This window comes from Nymphalis io, chromosome 1 (genome assembly GCF_905147045.1).
Source record: "Nymphalis io chromosome 1, ilAglIoxx1.1, whole genome shotgun sequence".
Classification (NCBI taxonomy): Eukaryota; Metazoa; Arthropoda; class Insecta; order Lepidoptera; family Nymphalidae; genus Nymphalis; species Nymphalis io.
The window spans coordinates 1,505,854-1,519,514 of record NC_065888.1 but is presented as its reverse complement, the minus strand read 5'-3'; the positions used below and the strand labels follow the sequence as shown (position 1 = coordinate 1,519,514).

The window sequence follows — 13,661 nt, the reverse complement described above, 5'->3', positions numbered from 1 at the left end:
GCCATAAACGTACATAATGCATATTATAAATATAATATACTTATTATAATATTTAGTTAGCTGCGTTAGTCTAAAATTAAAATGGTTGTTTTGGTTTTTGTAACTCGAATATTAACTTAAAAGAGGCATTTATTTTGAACTCTCGATAAAATATTTCAAGAAAGCCGCCAGGCACTCAAAACCTCTTATCCAAAATACTAGCAAGTATAGCCCTCAGTGGTCTCCCTTTTCGATCCGTAGGCGTCTTAAAGACGTTCTTGTCGCCCCCGATGATAAGATTACATCGGCCAATATCAACACGTTAGGTTACAGAGCAAACAGACACCGAGTCAGCCGGCGGGGTCGACAACCCTCATTCGTTACGTTCCGTCGACGCTTAGGCGTAGGACGGCGTTTAAAATGTCCTAAGCCGAGGTCCGGCTTCACAGGAGGCACCCTTAGGACGTCCGTTTCTCTTGAGCCCCTTGTGTGGATCCCAACATCCGGCTTGAGTTCACTAGGGCCAACAGCAACAAGTCAATTCGAAAAAAAAATATATATTTTGAAATCAAATACATATCATACATATTTCCATTTTAATTATTTATATAAGATGTCACAGACTATTTCGATAAAGTATAGAAATGAAATAAAAAAAGTTATTTTCTTTTAAGCTTATATATTAATAACGTTAACATAACTATGCAAAGAAAAACGTAACATTAACACAAAGAAAAACTTACTGAAATTTAGAAACAGTTTTGCTATTATGACATAATAATCTAGTTATCTTAATATGCAGCGATGCGTTAAGTTGGATTTGTTTCATTTATTTGTTTGCTTTGTGCACAGCCATAAACAGGTTTATTAAGAAAATGTTTTTAATTTAAAAATTAAGACTGTTAACCTTTGGGAGCGTAATTTATTGACAGTTAAATAAATAGCGCACTATAACGTACATTTTGTGTGACATTTGTATAAAATAGAAACAACTAGAAGTTAAAGGTATAATTTATTGCTAAATTAGTAGAGTAGAGTACTAGCGCGAGGCCTTGTCCCGCACGAGGCCACGCAGCAACCTGTGACCGGACAGGAACGTAACGGCGCCCAGCGGCAGCAAGTACCGCAGCGTCTCGAACATCGTCAACTGTAGCCATAGCATGCCGTACAACGCTAAGGAACCTGTGCACCGATTGACAATTATAAATATTTTTAGTATGAGATACTAAATAAAATATTATATATTGATTTAATATATTATATTTTTATTCATAAGTGAATCTAATATCACTTTTGTTTAATTTTCAGCTGTTTATACAGTTACGTGCGAGTAACATACCTCCGAGCGCTACGTGGAATAGAAGCGCGGTAAGGGCGGGCAGCGGCAGTGGCGGGAACAGCGAGAAGTTTAGGCCGATCCGCGCCCACAGCAGCAGCAGCAGCAACAGCGGAGCGCCGCACGCCAGCGCGAACACGTCCGACACCAGGCGCGGCGGCCGAGGCTCCGCCGAGCGGAACTCGTGCGCGATCTCGGGCAGCGGCCCGCGGTACGGGCTCTTCGTCGTCTTCACCGGCTCACCTAAGAATACATACCGGAATGTAGACTAGTGTCTAATAACGAAATACACGGACTGGTTATCCCACAGTTTAAATTATAGTTGGTAGTAATACGTTGCAATCTATGTCGGACATGAAGGTGATACAGGTAGCTCGCAGTACTTTTCTAATAATTAATAGACTAGTCTGTGTTGGCGCCCCATGGATAGTCTTCCTCTCGCGAGGACCGGACCCACTCGACCGAGACGTTGGCCTTCTAAAGATGTCCATCGGGCTGTGGGCAAGTGAGACCTCGTCGTATGGATTGAGTTCGAGACGGGAGAGGAGCGGCAATGCGAACGCACCGACGGCGTGGTTGCGGGCAAAGTTGAGCACGAGGTCGCCGAGCGTCCAGGCGAGCGGCGCGGCCACGGCGCTGTCGCCGAGCAGCACGCTGAGCTCGTGCGCGCCGCCGCTGTGCCGCAAGTGCGCCGACATCGCGCCCACGTTCTGCGGGGCAGAGGAACATTTACCTTATAGTTCAAGTGGAAGGGACTACGTATAAGTGACATATGTAATTACTGTAACTCACCAGCTCCACCTTGTAGGTGCCGGCGGCATCGGGCTCGGCCACATAGATGGCCTCGTGCGGCGCGTTGGCGGGCGCGATGCGAACGAAGGCTTGCTGCACTACCACCGGCTTGTTCCACTTGTCGCGGACCGTAAACTTCAGGGTCACCCTAGTACAAGCGACATTTAACCTCTCTGTTCGATAAATAACCGAAACGATTCATCAACAGCCAATCAAGTGTACTGAGCACCGAATTATGATACTTTCTACTAAGGGTTGTATTTAAAAATAAATATCAAGCTTGCAACTAAGGCTGTAATCCTTAATAATAGTGTTGAAATTCCTTGATTGTATAAAAAAAATTGTTTCTCAAGTTTTCATTTATAAAGACTAGAAAAATATACTAACTTTTGCAAGTGATCAGCTTGTAATTTCTCTGTCAACCTATTAGGATACGTAACAGTTGTGATTTTCGGGCTAGTTGTTCCGTCGACGTCACCAATTCCAACTTCTATACTCGATACTTGAATTTCGCCCAACACAGCAATGTTGAAGTTCGCTGATTTCGTACCAGCACTGAGAGAGATCTTGTACAGACCATGTTGAGACTTAATTTTACTTAGATTAAGTATGAAAGTGGTAGGTTCATTTGATTTTTGTGTTAATGGTTGCTTTGACAGCACCACTACGTCGTCTGCGAGTCTGGTTCCCGACTGAGCGATTACTTCATCTGGTTTGAGGTTGGGGATCGGTCGCCCAATCAGATCAGTGACGGAGAATTCGATCGAGTCTGAGTCTGAGGTGATAAATTTCTTGTCCTTAAAGACAATGCTGATTGGAGTTGGCTGCAAAAATTGAAATAATTCTATGTTAAGCGCTTTCCTATAAGAGTTTACCTGTTAGTTAAATATAGTTTCAGGTTTTCTTAAAAGTGTGGCATCGACTTTCCAATTTATAAACACTATCACAAAATAAAAGTAAGTAATATAGCAGTGTGTGAGGGCGCACCTGGTCGCCGGCGAGCGCGGCGGCCGCGTCCAGAAGTAGCGCGGCGCCGCGGGGTGACGTCACGGAGCGCCGCGACAGCACGTACGCGCCGAACTTGTAGCGTTGCTCCATCGACAGCGGAGACGGCTTGCCCAATGTTTTGAACGTTCTGCAATGAGGTAATATAGTTATCCCGGATGCAACATAGTTATCCCGGATCTTTTGGCAGGTACAAACATAACTTGCTTAATACAAACTGTTTTTTAAATATACAAAAAAAACAATCGAGTATTGCCTATAAACATTGGCGTTGCCAAACACATCCGAATATGAGGGAAAAAATCGGCTTGGGATAGACATAATGATCATAGAAATTAATTACCTGATGACAGTGCTAAGTACGAGCGAGGTGACTGGCAGACCTCCGTCAAAGTGCAGAGAGCGGCCGTCAGTCTCGTCGGCGGCAAGAAGGGCGCTCTCCGCATGAGTGGCAGTCCAAGCGGCACATCCGATGTGCTCACAGAGCGCAAACACATAGCCATAGCTGTTGTTGAGTCGAAATAGTTAAAATGCATTACAAGCAAAATGAAAACATAACTTAATTATTAAAATAATGAAAATAACACATGTATATGAATATAAAAGCAATACCCTATGATATTATCCTTTAATTACTTTTGTTCTAGAATAAGCAGTATATTTGTAGGGAAAAGCAAAATATATATATATGGAACAATATCTCTGTAATCAAACAAACAAACAATCTCTGTAACAAATCAAATCATAATATTTTTCATAAAATAGACATAAATATGTATCATGTGCTAAGACTATGTAGAAACAGTCGTTTTAATTTTCACACCAGAATATTTAACAAGATAAGTCCTGATACCATATATAATAAGCTACTAATAATTCTGTTTAATCTTATATAAGTCACAAAATTTTATATTATTTATTTTTATACAACTAGTATAGTACATGATTAATCTGATTTGTGTAAAAGAGTAACTAAGGACCAATTTCTTTCTAAAAAAGTATTCTTTTATATAAAAATTGTGGTATAAAAAAAGTTACATACTTTGCTGGTGAATCATCTTTTTTCAACAATTGAATAAGGTTCTTCAGACTATCTTCCTTATCATAAACTGATCCTTTTCCTAAAGCCTTCAGTGTGTATACTGCATGATATAAATCTGGTATAGTCGCATCTTTTTTATCCAATACTTGTGTGGGAGCACTAAGTACATCAGGCTTAAGTGAGTTCTGGCAACCTGACAAATCTGCTGCATTTGTTAAATGGAATATTTGTTCAATATTTTTTAAATCATATTTGGTGTTTTTTATAACCTGAAATATAATTGAATGTAAAATTAAATGATACTATATATTGTTAATATTGTACTATTTAAATTATATTTTGACTTACATCACAGACATCTGGTATTTTAGCATTAAGTTGCTTAAGCCCTTTAAGAGAATAATAAAGTGTGCTGATATCTTTACTTTTTACACCCTCTTCAAGGATCCCTTGAAGTCGTTTTACATCTACGGTCCCTTGTAAAATCGCATTGCTAACAGCTAACACACTTAGCAACAGTAGTGGTAAAACTGCAAAAGAGTTAATAATCATTGTATATGTCCTTTGAAGCCGGTGATAACTATCTTGTAAGAATGACGTGGCTTTAATAAATCGATAATAAAATAAACAATTCATAGTACCATAACATAATTCGCATTGATAAAAACTATAAAATATGATTATTATTCAGAGATCAAATTAATAAATCGAACACACTGGTGGCGATATATATTAAGAAAAACGACATGCAAATGACGACAGCCACGCGAAACTTGTAAAAATACATTCATACTCACAACAACGAGACATTATGAAGAGAAACACAAACTACAAGAAACAAAGTAGCTTCTGTTTCTCTTACGTTAAATATTTTTTGATTGATTTATAATTAAAATGTGTAAAATAAATCTACTCATAACATTTGAACGCCGGTTTCTCTTTGACAGAAAATGATCGACGTAGCCGTAGCATGATAATGTTGCAAGCCTCTAGAATCATAGTAGCATTATAAGAATAGGCTTAATAATTACTTAAAATATTGTCTTTCGACTTAAAAATACTTTTTATATATTCGTAAATCTATTATAAATTTACGAATATATAAAAAGTATTTTTATCGTTTTAAAAGTACTTTTATAAGCTGTGAAGTCTCGATTGTTTTTATTATACATCGTAATTAAATGTTAATAAAAACATCTCGAAAGAAGTGCATATTTATTTTTAAGAGTTTAAATAGCAGCAATAGCTTTTTATAATAAAAAAAAGTTTTATTTGTGCTTAATAATCCACTAGAACAAAAATTGAGGATATAACTAAATGCCGTTTAAATGAAAATATAATAGATTTCTACAACATACATAAAACACGCTATAAAAATAATTTCTTGTAGCTACGTTTTCAATTAACAGCTAAGATTTCAATGCGAAACACACTGTACATAACCATGATATTTTAATGCTTTCAGCTCCAGACTCTTGACACTGACATCTTTTTAGATGACATAATTATAATTTGCATTTGACAGAAATCCATACTTTGCCATTTCCAATATCCAAATTCCTATTCCAAATTTAAAAAGAGGAGTAACTACATTCAACTGTTTCAATTAATTACTCCTTATAATCATGGCCGGTGCAGTCGCTAAAGTGCCTTCACTAATTAACAGTAAGTTTTTGTTATTATTTGCTATTCGTAAATTTCTTAAGTTATGTAATTTATGTCGGAGAGTAAGGTTATATTTTTAATGATTTATTTATTTTTAAGGTTTCTATTTTGAATATAACTTAAAATGAGATTTATTAATTTTCAGCGGCTATTGCCAACGCCAGGCCGAAATTTAACATCTTCATGAAATACGCAAGAGTCGAATTGGCACCACCAAAACTTGGCGAAATCCCTCAGATTAAAGCTGGCATTGGAAAATTGTTGAGCAGCGCCAAGAGCGGATCATGGAAACAGCTTACTGTTAAGCAAGCAACTCTTAATACCCTGGTTGGTTTTGAGGTGCTCTTTTGGTTCTATGTTGGAGAATGTATTGGAAAGCGTCACATTGTCGGTTATAAAGTCTAAGTTTTTGTTATGTGTACAACTGTAGATACAATGTATGGCAAAGTAAATTATTAAAATTAAAATATGTGTTTATTGTAGCTGTTAAAAGCATGTCCCAAGATTTCTTTCATCTACACCCTAGTTTTAATTTTAAAGGCTTGCACATAATTAAAACAATAAAAAATATGATGATAACTTAAAACAAATTTACATTATTGATTATTCTTATATGGCATTTGAACATGTTCCCTTTTGAATAATAATAACCATTACTGTAAGGCCAATGTAAGTGATATGCATAAGCTAATCTTATAATAAATGTTCTTGTTAATAAAGTCTTATGTATTCAAAAGTTTATCTTTAAAGGTTTTATTTGCTTACTAAGGGATTCTCAATGAAATAAAATGAAGTAGTAACCAAACATTTTAATACTAATGCCTACATTTATAACATAAAATAAATATATTTTTTATAAAGGTGCACACAATTCCATAAACTTATAAGGATTGCAAGCACTTGCAAGCTTTAGTTCACTTTCTGTTTCAGGCGGGCCCCTCAGCCAAAGCCTGTCTCTGTAGTAACTGGCACAACTCATAAATTCCCGTTCACTGTATCTCCCAACTTCTACAGGCACAAAGGGGTCTATGTGTTCAAATCCCTGAAATTATCCATTGTATTATGCTAATGTTAATTCATTTATTATTTCTGTCTTTTGTTACTCAAAAACATTATTACAACTACAAAAAAAATAGTTTACGAAGTTGTTCAACACTTATTTAAAGATAACATTAATATGATATTATATGATAAAAAAAGGAAAAATGTTTTAATTTAAAGTAGAACCTTTTTGTACAGCAAATATTTAGGCATATGACTGTCTTGATGATCCTGTGATACTCCCAATTGGTCTGCTGTAAGAACGATGACACCATTTACCTACAAAAATAAAAAAATACATTCTAAAAATCTCATTACAATCAATATTTGCTTATATGTAAAAATATGTTGACTAATTTTTAAACTTATACATTGAAAACCAACCCAATCATTTTTAGTAAGTTCCATAAATGACTTAGTAAGAGTGACTTCTTCAGAAGCGACTTTTTTCTTAGTTGGTGTGCTGAGCCTCGTGAGAGGATAGAAAAATGTGTTAAAGCCATCTATTGCTACAAATGTTTTGCATCTGAAACATATTATTATATTAATTAAATTTTAAGGTTTATATATATTCATATTCACCTAACGATTTTTATAACAATTAGAAAGATTAAGATCTGTCAATGTATACAGAATCTAGCTGTATCTAAGCAATTTAATGAACATCTTGGTATCTAACTGGCTGTGGACGATAGCAGTAGAGCAGTAGAGCAGTAGCTCTGAAGGGTGTTGCGGGCGGGATGTTGTTGCACATCACTCTGAATCTTTTTTAGTCCCTTAGATGTCTCATATTGCAACTATACTACCAAGGTAGAGAATGCTTATCTTTTTATATTATTATTATTATAAAGTCGGCACTCCACGGCTAATGAATGACTTAAAGAAGGTAACGTAGATTAGACTGTATGAGTAAGATGCGAGAACCTTTGGTGGAAAATATCTATGTCCAGCAATGGATTATCTGTTGGAAGATGATGATGAAGTGTAAAAAGGCCTTCTGACCGATTCAGAGTAAATGATGTAAAAACACATGTACACCTTTAAGCCCCTATTCTTTTACATCTAATATATAGCAAACATGTTTGTTTATTTCAAATTACAAGCTGCTACTAAAACTAAGAAAAAAACACAATAATTTCCTATTGGAAAAACTGACATTTTAAGGAAACACAAGATAGACTAGACACAAAAGATCAATTAATGAATTAAGTTGATTCTTACTGTTTACTATTTGATAATATTTTAATTTCGCCGATGAGTGCGTCAATGACGTCACAGGCGTACTTCACACGTGTGATCCCATGCTCTATCAGCTCTGCTAATGGTGCACCTTCTGGAGTCTTCTCACGTTTGCTCCATACATACTCTTTTGAAATTTTTAACTATTTAAGAAAAAAATTAAAATGTATACACAAATATAACATTGAAAATCATTCTAAAATTATAAATTAACTAACAACACATTGCAGTTTCCATTATTAAAAATTAAAAATAGCCATTCATAAATAGTCATCTTATCTTAAAATAACCACATAAAAGATATTTGTATGAGTTGTGATATTTATTGGAGTTTAATTGTAGCTACCAATGTGATTTAATCTAATTAAAATTAACGACTTCGATCGATAATAGCATCAAATTATTACAATTGTATTTATATATATACATACATTTATTACAATTTGATTATATATTATTTCTGTTAAGATTTCCGAATCATACCAGGTATGCTTAGGCAGTGTCAATAGTACTATGACTGTCTTCAGTAAATTGTTGAACTAAGAAAAATTATAAATTATATTACTTACATTACCCTTTTTTAACAGAACTTGGTTTTGCATCTTAAAATGAAGTAGCCATGCTGCACCATCAAGAGGTAAGTCAACAAGTCCTTCTTGTGTCAGTGAATTTGACATCTCTTTGTGGCGAGGCACACGTCGTAACCATTCAGATACTATCAAATTTATATAATTAATCAATTGTTATTAAAAAAGTTTTGATGAATAATATTATATACTAATATGTTATTTTACACATATTAGGCATAATAATATGGCAGAATTTTTAATGAAACATTTAGAAAAGGACTAAATCACAAAGACATATCTTTCAAGGATCATTATGATAATAATATCAATTTAATTTTTTACTTCCATTTATGACTTTTACTGGTTTCTTATTAAAGTTAGTGAATGTTCAAGTTAATTGGTAGATTAACAACATTTGTGTCTGTAATACATATTTACAGTTGTGAATCTATTTTATCATACACAAATACACAAAAAATTATCAATGGAAACTAATTATGAATAACATGGCATTCCTTATAATGATTTCATCAAGCGCACTCAGAAAGGATAAATTATTCTTTTATATTTTACATTAAATAACTTGTTTGTTCAAATCAATATGCAATAATATTGGAAATTGATTAATAACTGTATTATAACATGGATTTCTTATAAGGTTTTATGTAACTAAGACTAGCTTTGTTTTTAATACAATGTAGTACTCTACTTACCCCAAGGAACATGTACAATGAGATAACCATCTTCATAAGCGTAATGGAGTAGGTGGGCCAAAGTCAATGACTTTCCCGCTCCTATCTCACCATCTGATATTGCTAAGGTCAATTATATGAATTTGTTGACTTTTAAGATTTTTAGTCTTATTACAATAACACTATAAAATACAACAGGCCAAAAAAAAATCACGTGTAATCATACTATGCTATATCATTTTTTTATTATGATTTGATTAACAATTTTTTTATAGACTTAATAAATATTTCGGTTTGTTGATAATTTTTAAAAGGATACATAACACATATCGATTAACTGGTTTGTCAAAATCTGTTGCTTTAATACAGTTAATTATATCTAGGGCAGGTAGGCGGACCATCAGGGATGTTTCTGTAAAAGTCTTGGTCTGTTTCATGTAGCTTTTGGGAAGTCCACCATGACCAAATAATTGTTTACATAAATCATTGTTAACCGTGTAAAACAATCCTATCTGATTCTCGTTTTGTTGGGACTAAAAACAAAATAAATATGAATATATAATAGATATTTTTATTAAAATGTAAGATATAACTTATTAATATTACTTTATAATAGCCAGATATTCCTTTTTACACCAATTTCATTCAGCATTTTTATTTTAAGATTATTACTTACAGGTGAAGATTCTGTTGTTCTAAACGTAACCGCCTGAGAATAGCGCCGCGACAAAAATCTTAAATTACGAGATAACATTGTTCTTTAATTGTTGATTTATTATGTTTATTAGTAAAAATAATGTATTTGAATAAGGTAAATCAATATTTTAGAATCATAACCTACAACTTTTAAGTTTTAACCATAGATTAAAATATTGTTTTCGCTTAAAATTAAAACTGTCAATGTCATAAAGTTTTATTCTTTCACTTTTCTTGGAAAGGGCACAAACATTTCACCATAAAGCCCACATATTCACTATCATTATTAACATATCTATTTCTATCTGTCAATAACTCATTTATATTATTACACTGCATTTTATAATAATTGATTTAATTATAAGACGTTATTGATTTTCACCTTCGATTTCAGAAAACTATATATTATTACAGATGTGATATATTAACTAAAAAGAAGTATCTAATTAATCACAAAATTATATTTTTTAAGGGCATTTTATCACGACACAAATTGAGCCATTCAAATTAGCTACTTATACGATAAAAAATATTTATACATCATATCGTCTATCTTACAATGCCAGATAACAATTACCTACAAGTACCGACAGGTACTTGCTTACAAAATATATATATAATAAATATATATATATATATATATATATATGTTTATATTTAAAATAATTTTCAATAAAGATTTTTATACATATCTTTATTGAAAATTATTTTAAATACTTTATTAAAATAGGTAGCCTATATATTTTATGAAACAAGTTATTAAAGGGTCATTCATCCATTCATTCACATAAATGGCACTATTATAATCACTAAAGAAATAATTAAATTGATTAATAAGGAGACGAGGATTATTACTATCGTTTTTATTTCCGCCATTAAATTAAATTTAAAACAATAAAAACATACAATTTATAAAACTAAAAATGAACTAAGCTTTAAACAATTTGAATTTTCAGATTCATAATTTGTAGTTATTGAAAAGCGATAAAAAAACAACTTTGTTAACTCCCGACTGTATGTAGTCTTGTCAGTTTTACCCCTAGTGTTCTTTATAAAACCATAGGTGCGGAGGGAATGCGGCCCTCAACTGTTGTAGGAAAGCACAGGCGTTAAGTGACTTCTTTAAGCAAGGCAAAGAGCCACGCAATCCACTGTTACTCCTTTTGCTATTGTTTTATTCTAAAAACAATTTGTACTTTTCTCATGTTACTAGATTAAGCCTAGCGAAACGACGTATCGCATCACTAATTCACAAGACGTTTTCACTAATAAGACGTAATAAAGTATTAGACATTTTACGTAATCTCATGGTATCGTTGGGGATTTCACGAGATCTCCGGTATTTTCATAGCAACCTTAATACCTACGACATATCTACAGTATCAAATTTCCCGACGATCACTTAGCAAAATTCATAATGTCCAGACAGTCTGTTAAATAATGAAATTTTTATTATTCACTTGGCCTGATAAAGCCTGTCATTGTTTATTATGTCCCGGCATTATAAATAATCCCTTCATTTATCACTTGGTCCATAACATCATATATATATTACGTAAAAAAACTAAAATAATCTATCTGCTATACATTATTTTAGTTTTAACGTAATGATGAACATTTAATGAATAAAAATAAATATAGCAATTATATCCACTTTATTAAAGAAAAATTATCACCTTCCTTAATTTTTCATTTCAATTTGTCTTAATCATTAGATTAGATCATTAGTTATAATTTTTGTTGTTGCCTTCTCTTTTTGAATAGACTTTTTGGTCTATTGTCGCTATCTACCTTATTTTGTTTCTCATCTGTTTTTTCTTTAACATCATTGATACAAATTGTCCTCTTTTCATTTTTTTTTAATGAAGGCATTTTATTTTGTGCCTCATCATAAATTTCCTTGTCACTTTGGATGCTGACATTTTCATATTTCGATTTTCTTAAAATTGAAGTTGTTGCATTAGCAAATAGATTAGAGAAGGCATCATAAATATCACTAGGTTTTGTGATACCTTTATTTGGTTCATATGGTTCTTTAGATGATTCAAAGTCTGAATGCTTAAAATTTATGTCTATTGTTTCACTGTCCTCTTCATCAGCAAATGTAATGTTTTTTTTTATTTTGTTTGAATTATCATCATGTTGACAATCATCTTCACTGCTTCCTTCTAAAATATCATCCAACCTAAAAAGGAAATTTAATTACTGTTTTGTTTTATGCTTAATATATTTTTTTTTATTAAAAGCAATATACCTGTCCATTTCATCTTCCAGCTCATCAAGTTGCTCTATTTCATCTAATCTAGACAATAATTCATTTTCAGTTTTAGTTTGAACCCGCTGCCTATTTTTCATCTCAGTTAATTTCATTTCCAACATTTTTTGTCTGTCTATAACTTGCTCTAACAAATCTATTTTGGATGTTTTTTTGGGAATATTATGAGTAATATGTGCTTCTTGTTGTTCTTCTTTCTCTGTTTCAATATTACTAATGTCATCCTCTTTAATAATGAAAGAATCATAACTGTTTTCTTCACTTTCATCAATACTACTGTCAGGTTTGGTTGTATTGTCTAGTTCATTTTGTAGCTCTTCCTGAAGTTCAAGTTCTTCCAACCTTAGCAACAGCTCCTCGTCAGTCATTTCATCTGGTGTAACTTCCTGTGTTTTGCTTTTGCTCTGATTGTATTGTTTCACTTTCTCTTTGTGATGTTTCCTCCAAGCTTTGTCCTCTTCCTCACTGCACACTTCAATTAAATTTTGTCCATTATTCTCATAAAGATTTTCTTCACCAAATGAAACTTGCCTTTCAAGGTACTCTTTTTCTTTATAGTACACTTCAAGCTTTGATTTGGCATCTGTTGAAATAAATAATACATAAAAAACTATTTTAGACCATTCAAATAAACATGCTTTTAATAAAAAGTAACCTTTAATTCTATGTTGTCTTAAAATTTCGGCCTGCTTAATAGAACATTTCGTAAAGTAGTCAGCTCCAAGTGCTACAGTTACTTCATTAGTATGTTTCAGATCTCCTCTAAACAATATTTTGTTTCCTACAGGAACTAAAATAGGTACTTTCAATTTTTCAGAATATACAGTGAAATCTAGGTTATTCAGGTTCTGTAAATAGTCTTCCCAAAAACGAATATTCTTCTCAGTTTCAAATAAACTCTGTAAGTATAAGATATATGGTTATTTTTAAGTTATATCTTCGTGTATTGAATATCACCATTTACTTACTTTTTTATAGATATCCCTAAGAATATTCATTATTTTAAATAAAAAAAAATAATAACTTTATATTCACGTTGATTTGGTAGCAAAACAGAAATTACAATATTTACAATGAACAACTAAAAGAATAAAAAAAAAACATCAAAACTGTATTGAAGCAGATGATTTTGACAACTCAATTATGAACGAAAAATTGACATTTTAGTTTCGGTTTGAAAATTCTGCAATTTGAATTGAGAAAAACATCAACTTTCATTTATTTCACATAAATGCCAAGAAGTGAAAATTACGTGTTATATTTCAATAAGTTGTTTTTTTTTAAATTTTCCTTCATAGGAATATTATTTTGTGTTTAATTTATCTTCAAA

General features: G+C 32.6%; 4 protein-coding genes across 5 annotated transcripts; 1 reads left to right on the top strand and 3 right to left on the bottom strand.

Moving 5' to 3' along the window:
• Positions 1-972: 972 nt before the first annotated feature.
• On the bottom strand, positions 973-5,133 carry LOC126769851 (dolichyl-diphosphooligosaccharide--protein glycosyltransferase subunit 2). Of its 2 annotated transcripts, XM_050488758.1 has the most exons (10): positions 4,952-5,133; positions 4,503-4,684; positions 4,155-4,423; positions 3,456-3,617; positions 3,095-3,242; positions 2,495-2,931; positions 2,108-2,255; positions 1,881-2,025; positions 1,319-1,558; positions 973-1,161 (listed from the first exon to the last, which is right to left on the bottom strand). In XM_050488758.1, the coding sequence occupies exons 1-10, from the start codon at positions 4,962-4,964 to the stop codon at positions 1,019-1,021; spliced, it is 1,887 nt and encodes a 628-aa protein (XP_050344715.1). In that variant the 5' UTR covers positions 4,965-5,133; the 3' UTR covers positions 973-1,018. The 2 variants fall into 2 exon arrangements, with proteins under 2 accessions (XP_050344715.1, XP_050344725.1); XM_050488768.1 differs by lacking the exons at positions 973-1,161; positions 1,319-1,558 and adding an exon at positions 1,695-1,810 and having other exon boundaries at positions 1,854-2,025.
• Positions 5,134-5,643: 510 nt separating this feature from the next.
• LOC126770833 (ATP synthase subunit g, mitochondrial) lies at positions 5,644-6,286 on the top strand. The gene is made up of 2 exons (XM_050490428.1): positions 5,644-5,819; positions 5,965-6,286. Exons 1-2 carry the CDS (start codon positions 5,780-5,782, stop codon positions 6,222-6,224), a joined length of 300 nt encoding a protein of 99 aa, XP_050346385.1. The 5' UTR covers positions 5,644-5,779; the 3' UTR covers positions 6,225-6,286.
• Positions 6,287-6,613: 327 nt separating this feature from the next.
• On the bottom strand, positions 6,614-10,242 carry LOC126770824 (28S ribosomal protein S29, mitochondrial). The gene is made up of 8 exons (XM_050490416.1): positions 10,037-10,242; positions 9,680-9,893; positions 9,382-9,474; positions 8,669-8,814; positions 8,082-8,242; positions 7,245-7,386; positions 7,047-7,139; positions 6,614-6,861 (listed from the first exon to the last, which is right to left on the bottom strand). The coding sequence occupies exons 1-8, from the start codon at positions 10,112-10,114 to the stop codon at positions 6,673-6,675; spliced, it is 1,116 nt and encodes a 371-aa protein (XP_050346373.1). The 5' UTR covers positions 10,115-10,242; the 3' UTR covers positions 6,614-6,672.
• Positions 10,243-11,694: 1,452 nt separating this feature from the next.
• On the bottom strand, positions 11,695-13,435 carry LOC126768297 (unconventional prefoldin RPB5 interactor). Its single transcript, XM_050486313.1, has 4 exons — positions 13,300-13,435; positions 12,987-13,230; positions 12,311-12,914; positions 11,695-12,241 (listed from the first exon to the last, which is right to left on the bottom strand). Exons 1-4 carry the CDS (start codon positions 13,327-13,329, stop codon positions 11,785-11,787), a joined length of 1,335 nt encoding a protein of 444 aa, XP_050342270.1. The 5' UTR covers positions 13,330-13,435; the 3' UTR covers positions 11,695-11,784.
• Positions 13,436-13,661: the final 226 nt, after the last annotated feature.

Bases quoted from the DNA above. Each gene is read 5' to 3' on its own strand.
- LOC126768297 (XM_050486313.1), bottom strand. From the start codon at position 13,329: ATGAATATTCTTAGGGATATCTATAAAAAA. The intron at 13,231-13,299 runs GTAAGTAAATGG...TTATACTTACAG, and splicing joins TTAGGGATATCTATAAAAAA to AGTTTATTTGAAACTGAGAA. The intron at 12,242-12,310 runs GTATATTGCTTT...TTTCCTTTTTAG, and splicing joins CTGGAAGATGAAATGGACAG to GTTGGATGATATTTTAGAAG.
- LOC126770833 (XM_050490428.1), top strand. From the start codon at position 5,780: ATGGCCGGTGCAGTCGCTAAAGTGCCTTCACTAATTAACA. The intron at 5,820-5,964 runs GTAAGTTTTTGT...ATTAATTTTCAG, and splicing joins AGTGCCTTCACTAATTAACA to CGGCTATTGCCAACGCCAGG.
- LOC126769851 (XM_050488758.1), bottom strand. The intron at 3,618-4,154 runs GTATGTAACTTT...ACTCAACAACAG, and splicing joins AAAGATGATTCACCAGCAAA to CTATGGCTATGTGTTTGCGC. The intron at 1,559-1,880 runs GTGCGTTCGCAT...ATGTATTCTTAG, and splicing joins TGCCCGCAACCACGCCGTCG to GTGAGCCGGTGAAGACGACG.
- LOC126770824 (XM_050490416.1), bottom strand. From the start codon at position 10,114: ATGTTATCTCGTAATTTAAGATTTTTGTCGCGGCGCTATTCTCAGGCG. The intron at 9,475-9,679 runs GTATCCTTTTAA...TAGCAATATCAG, and splicing joins AGTTAATCGATATGTGTTAT to ATGGTGAGATAGGAGCGGGA. The intron at 6,862-7,046 runs GTTCTACTTTAA...GGATAATTTCAG, and splicing joins AATATTTGCTGTACAAAAAG to GGATTTGAACACATAGACCC.